Here is a 6,521-nt window from a genome sequence, read left to right as displayed (position 1 = left end):
GAGCGATTGCAAATGAGGCAAATCAGCTCGTTATCCTCGATAGGACAGAAGGATGGCTTATTTTCTGAAAAGGATCTTCAGTTATTTTACCCTTGGCCGCTAAGCTTGTGATTAATGTAGATAATAACATAGATAAGTACCCACGTTAACATACTAATGAGTTGCCTGCCTTGAGTGATTTGTTGTGGCATCTAACTGCTTCTTCTCTTCCTTCCTTTTTGTCACCCTGCAGTGTTCTGTGCCAAGGTCTTTGTGGCTAGGCTGCTCCAACCTGGTAGAGAGCATGTGCGCACTGAGATGCCTGCAGAGCATGCCCAGTGTCAGATGTCTCCAGGTGCCTTTCTTCTTTCTTGTTGTAAATGTTATGCGTATGCTGTTGAACATTTGTTTAAACTCTCAGGACTCTGTTTAATCGAATTGTTAAGTCTGCTAAATGTTTTTTGTGCATCCTTTTCTGAAATCTTCTACTTAACTGCATTGTAGGAGTGAATCTTAAGAGGGCTTTCTGTACAGTAGGCTCTTGCGGGGGGCGGGGTGGGGTGAGCTTTGTGTGTTTTATTGCCTGTTTACTGAAGTTGTGATTGAAGTAGCATAGTTGTGCATGTTGCCTGCGATGTTTTGCTTTCTCATTTAATTTGAAAAAATAACATAATGAGCTTTGCTATTTCTCTTAAATTGCAGTGAACTGACTAGCCTGTAATATTTGTGATTTAATTTAGAAAGGGTAAGCTTTTTATTTTCTGCCGAGTGTGATCCTGGTTATAGCCTGACGTTGCACATGTTTGAACACAGAACAGTGAGCATGGAGTCCTGGAGCTCTTTGGGTTACTCTGTTAACTTAGCTTCTTAACTTTTAAAAAGCAAAGGTCAAGGGATGGGGGGCTTAGTCTGCATAGAAGCCCGTGAAATCTTAAGTTCTGTTTTTCTTCTAGTAAGCTGTTGAAACTGAACCTGCGTAATTTATAGATGAGGGAATTGCGGCTGTTTTTTCACTGCTTTGGGAGGGATTGAAAATGCTGAAAAGGGAGATTTTTATATCAGTTAACAATTTTGAACTCCCAGGGTCTTTAGCTTGGAAAGAAAATGCAGAACGTGTAGTAGTGGTGTGGCTCTTCCTGAAGTGTTTCTGAATGTGACATTTTTAGCAAGAAATAACTGTTATTCAATGTTAGTATCTTTCATAACATAATAACATTATTCAGTGGTTCAGTCTTTCATGTGTACAAAATGGATACTTAAAAAGAAGTTGTTTTGGGGAATGAAAACTTAAATTGAGTTTTGTTTGCAGTCAGTACATTTGAGTTCAGACACTGGATAACATGAATGTCTTGCCTTAGAGAGTAGACATTTATTTCAAACGCTCTCCTCTTGCCTCCAAAATGTGGCCACTTGAGTTCCAACAAATTGGAGTTTCAGAATTAAAAAGGTCTTCCAAATTTATTTTAAAATACAAACATGTTTTTCTGTTTGAATGCTTTATGTTTCCAAGTTTGAAATACTTGGAACATGACCACGATAAATGTATAGATGGATAATAACAGTTTTGTAGAAATTGGCACTACCTCGTGGCTGAATAGTGGTTATAAGAGATGCTTATAGTCTTGACAGGACAAAGTCACAGGGGTTTGGTGTCTGTCTTGGGAATACTTACAAGCTAGTTGTAGTGCAAGATCTTTCTGTTCTCTTTCCATGGTCCCCAGCACTCACCCCCTCACTGGAAAAGTAGAATAAAGCTTTCTTCAGTAGGAATCCTGGTTTATTTTTTCCCCCTCTCTCTCTCCTGGTACTTAACTTGTCAGTGGCCCAAGAGCATCTTGGGGGTTTTCAGCAAGTGATCATAGTTGTGTTTTAGAGGGTCAGTGATGCTGGGAGTAGGTTGGCTGGAATCTGAGGGGATGGGCCAGTGGTGCAGACCTAGGCTTGTAATCCTATGCTTTCTTGCTTGGTTTTTATTTCTCCTCCTCTACCTGGCTTTTGAATTTGTGTCTTATACCTAGCTGTGTTTGACAGTTGAACTATTTCAGGACAGGAGCAGTTCTGCTGTTAATGTCTGTCTTTTAAATGCCAGGTGTAGATCTTGGTTTCATGGGCTACGGTTCTTGGGGAGGGTGAGCTGCTGGACCACCACACAGGGCAAAAAGGATCATCACACTAGGGACTTCTGCAAATACCTGGTCTGGGAACTGCAAGGACTCCTTAATGATCAGTCTGAGAACTTTAACTGCCGCAAGTTTCTTAGAAGTCAGCTCTGGAAAATTCTCATCAGTTGTCACATTGCGGCAAATGAACGTTGTGGGTTTTCTTTTCCCCCCGGCTGAAGTTTTTATTAGGACAATATTGCAAATACAATCTATATATTCAACTCAAATAAAAGTAAATCTATCAGGAAAATTTATAATTTTTTCTTTGTTACAATATCATCAGTAGGTACCTAGTAAGTAACTGTAAATTGAACAGGTGAAAGGTCAGATCAGGCTGGGCAGGAGATTAATTGATGTAGAACACATTATATTACAAACTTCAGCTGAGAATACTGATTAGAGGATAAAATATGAAACCATTTGTTCATGAACATACTGATTTGCACACAAGATTTTTTGAAACCTGTTATCACACAGATGTTGTCATATATAGGTAAAAGCCATAGCTCATGCAGCTGTTTTGACAGAACACGTGTTGCTCTGAAAAATTTCTCAAACCCTGCATTGTTTTCAGAAATTGTTACAAATCTGTCAGCTGTCATGAAAACTGTTTCAAGTACCAGGTAATTTGTGTCAGCTTTTTGCTGCTGTAGGAATTGAACAATCCCAAAATGTTTTTAGCCGTATAATAGTAACAGCTAACAGGATTAACAAGTTTTAGTGATGAAGGACATCACTGCAAGAACAACCCCATTGTTCGTGCTGGTGGGATTGCTTTGTAGCTGTCAGAGCTCAGTGTGTGGAAGGAAGCCCAGCCTGTTGCACTTGAGTTGCTGAGGAGGGACCTCACCAGGGTGTTCGGGCCCTCCATGTGCTGCAGGACTTGTGTTCCTGCTGGTTGCACCCTCCTAATGGGTTGCTCAGAGAGTAAGAGGGATGACTGTCCAAAGCAGAAACCTGTGGGGCACGCTGCTTGCGAAGAGGTAGGGAGAGGTTTGTGGATTTAAATTTTGTTTAGAAAGAAATGTTTTTTATCAAGTCTAATTTTTGTAGAACTGCAGCCAGGAGTAAAAGATTTTGTATCTTTTAGAAGCATCTGTGGAAGATATTAAAAAAAAAAAAAACGTGGTTCTCCTTTCAGGCATGTGACTCGATGATGCCCAAAGGGGAAGGTGGAAGTGAAAGTGTCACCAGCTGGTTTTCCCCATTTTTTTATTTTTGGTACCATGACTTGCACTTCATTGTCTCCTGAGCTCTAAGCCCACATGTGAAACCAGGTAGGACGTATATACCAGGAGATCTTTGTTGTGCAGCATATACTCAATTAGAGTAATGATGGTTAACAGGAAGTTTAGGAAGGGAAACAGAGAAGCCCTCCAGTGATTCATGGAAGTTATCTGGGAATTGTATCTGTTATCTCTGTGTGTTGTATGTGCAGAGTAATTAGTGAATGGACTAGAAAGAGGAAATCTAAAATCTGGAGCTTTGTATAATTCCTTCGGGAGGGTCTTATTCAGTCATAGTGCTTTTCCAAACATTTAGGCTTCAAGAGTAATCTACCATAAGTCTAAAGGAAGAAGGCAGAGATGAGGTTTACTTTTGCCTTTGCATAATGTTCTTAGCACTCATAACCCCTAACTAGGCTTTTCCAAAATCAGGCTGTAGCATTTAAGCAAATATCCTCTGATGCCAGTGGATTGGAGGTAGCTTTCCAGTTCTCCACAGTTAGTCTGCTTTTGCATTCTGTGCTTTCTCACCCAATGAGATACCTTCATAGTTCTTGTGTTTTACTGGAGAAATATTTTTTTCTGTATTCTGTGAGCTGTTAGTGAATGAAGAAGAATGAGAAATAATTAATATTTTTAGAAATATTTATTGCCATTTGTAGTACTTGAAATTTGATCTCATCTATTTCAATTTTCAGTGCAATTAATATTATTTGGAAATAAAGTCCTTGGTGCTTATTATCACTTGTTACTGTTCTATTGAAAAGCACATATAAAACACCAGCTCGTAATACTTGAAACTATAGATTCTGAGGCCTTATTTTTCACTACTTAATTATCTTTAATAATGTTTTTGTGCCAAGAAGCTTGCCATGAAGAACACACTTGGATTCAGATAGCTACTGTTCTCATCCTCTCTGGTATAGAGACGACAGCAAGTTTAAAAGTGTACGGGTCTCTTCTTTAGGTGTTGAGAAACTGGTTCTATTCCCAGTTGTGTAATGCAGCCCTGTGGACACCTCACCTTCCATAACTCCATCCCTGTGCAACGTTGCAGTGGCTTTGAACGTATTTTGTCACGCTGGTTTGGGAAATGGCTCCAGCAGCCCTGTCACGCTAGGAGAAACGTCCAGTGTTCTCAGTCCTGTGAGTAAACATCTCCAGTGTGAACTGGAGAGCAGTCATTAAGCAACAGGAGATAAGTACTCAGACGTCGCTTTGAACTGTTGTGTAATGCAGCATGTGATGAAATCATGCTCAGGGAATAAGTTATTAGATGGATATAATGAAATTAACCTAGTAACCAAATACTGCTCAACCAATTCTGTCTTCCTTGTATTCTGCTACACTTTTCCTTCACTGGTTTTAAAAGATAATTGCACCTCTTCTAAAACGCTTTAGTTTCTCCTTACTTATTTAGACCCTGCCAACATGTTTTTTTTCCTGCATCTTTCCATTTATTGTCCTTAAAATTTTGAGTTGAATTGTATGTCACATCCTGCTCTTCCTTTTATGTTCACACGTGGGGTATGTAGCCTGGAAGCTTTACCAGAGCACCGATTCACTACATGAACAGTGAACTTCTCACTTCCAGTGTGAGAAGTCAGCATGTTCTTCCAGAGGCCAGATCTTCCAGTTCAGGTAGTGGCTTCCTCAGGCTCAAAGCTGCCCTGGCTCCTCCTAGCCCATTTGCCCAGCGGTCTGTAGGCTTAATGATAGTGTGCTTCACTTTACCTGTCTTTCATCCTTGACTTCTGCATCGTGGTATGTCCAGCTCTGTAGGTTTTCCTTGATGTGTGTTTTCATTCTTACACCACGTGTCCTGATGATGGACAAGCAGTAGGAAGGTGACATTGACTTAGTTCTTGCCAGTGTCATCCCTGCTTATAGGGTAACACAGGAGTGTATTGATTTACCCTCCATAACTTGAAGCTGTCTTCACAAAAATGTGGTCTTAAAAGCCTTTGGAGTTTGCCAATTCGTAATTTAATACCATTCAGAAGAACTTCTGATTTGCCAATGGAGTTCTGGAGCATTAGGGTTTTTATATTTATTCCTTATAACAGCATTCCTGGCAAAGGAAGTTACGTGTTAGCACTAAGGAATCTCAGTTCTGTCAAAGCTGAGGCACGAAGAAGCAAGTTTATCTTTCTATTTATTGATAAGATACAATTTAGCATTAACCTCCTTAAGCCTCTATTTGTTATTCTTTACTCATTTTGAACTTCTGTTGGTTGATGTTTCTACTCAGATACCAGAAGGAAGTACAACAATGGAAACTAGAGTTGGAAAAGATCGTATTTGAAAACAAAGAATTCTGATGTATTGACATGAAAACTTCATCAGCCTTTTCTCACAGTGCCAGCTCAGACACAGACATGATGCAGTGCTCTTAAAATGACAATGAGTGCAGTAGATGCATTCTGCTAAAACCTTTTCCTACGGTGCATGAAATCATAAATGGGAAGATGATGAATAGCCTGTTGCTGTGTAGTCTGCATCCTTTTGAAAATGTTGTTCTTCTGTGCAGCTGTTAAAATGAATTGCCATAGCCAGACAACTGCTTTGCTTCTTCTGCTAGGTTTGAAGTAATTTACAAATATTTCCTTGACATGTTTTCTGCTATTTTGCCTCAAAACAGTGGGGCCATTACTGTTTCTTTTTGGAAACAGTCCAACAGGTCCATTAAAAAGAAATGCATATTTGGTGCTTTCTCTTTAAAGGAACAGAATGTTCTTTCCGATATCTGAAATATTTGTACTTGTCCCTCTGTGTGAAACAGCCTTCTTTCTGAGACAGAAAGCTGTGACACCAAGCACAGTATTGTAGAAGCAATTAAAGATGCCCGGGCACTAGGCCTGTTGCCATTCTGTGCAGTGAGATGGTCTGAATTACCCAGTCTGCAGATCTGGTGTAAAAATGTCCAGTTTTCTCTCTGCTAACCAGCAGCAGTGCTTCCCAGTATTGTTTTTTCTTCTGGCTGAAGCTAGAGTCTCCTCTCAAAATTAAGAGCAGTTTGGATTTTGTTTTCAGTGGTTTCTGATAATTTTTTTTTAGTTCTTAGCATGTATGTCTTGCAGACTGAGGACTGATGTGCCAGCTCGATTCAGTGTTGGTTGCATATATTGCAAGTATTTTGCAAAGGGTAATGTTG

At 39.8% G+C, this 6,521-nt stretch overlaps 1 protein-coding gene across 1 annotated transcript in view; it reads left to right on the top strand.

Annotated features, from left to right (window-relative positions):
- The first annotated feature begins 238 nt into the window (after positions 1–238).
- The window catches only part of FBXW11 (F-box and WD repeat domain containing 11), a 51,948-nt gene continuing 45,665 nt past the window's right edge, over positions 239–6,521 (top strand). Inside the window, exon 1 of the mRNA XM_008936905.1 lies at positions 239–334. Coding sequence (XP_008935153.1) covers positions 284–334 — 51 coding nt within the window. The 5' untranslated portion in view covers positions 239–283. The remainder of the gene's footprint in view (positions 335–6,521) is intronic.

Source organism: Merops nubicus, unplaced genomic scaffold, assembly GCF_000691845.1.
Source record: "Merops nubicus isolate BGI_N331 unplaced genomic scaffold, ASM69184v1 scaffold4143, whole genome shotgun sequence".
Taxonomy (NCBI): Eukaryota; Metazoa; Chordata; class Aves; order Coraciiformes; family Meropidae; genus Merops; species Merops nubicus.
Note: the sequence above shows the minus strand (reverse complement) of the source record. Positions and strands in the feature narration are given on the sequence as shown.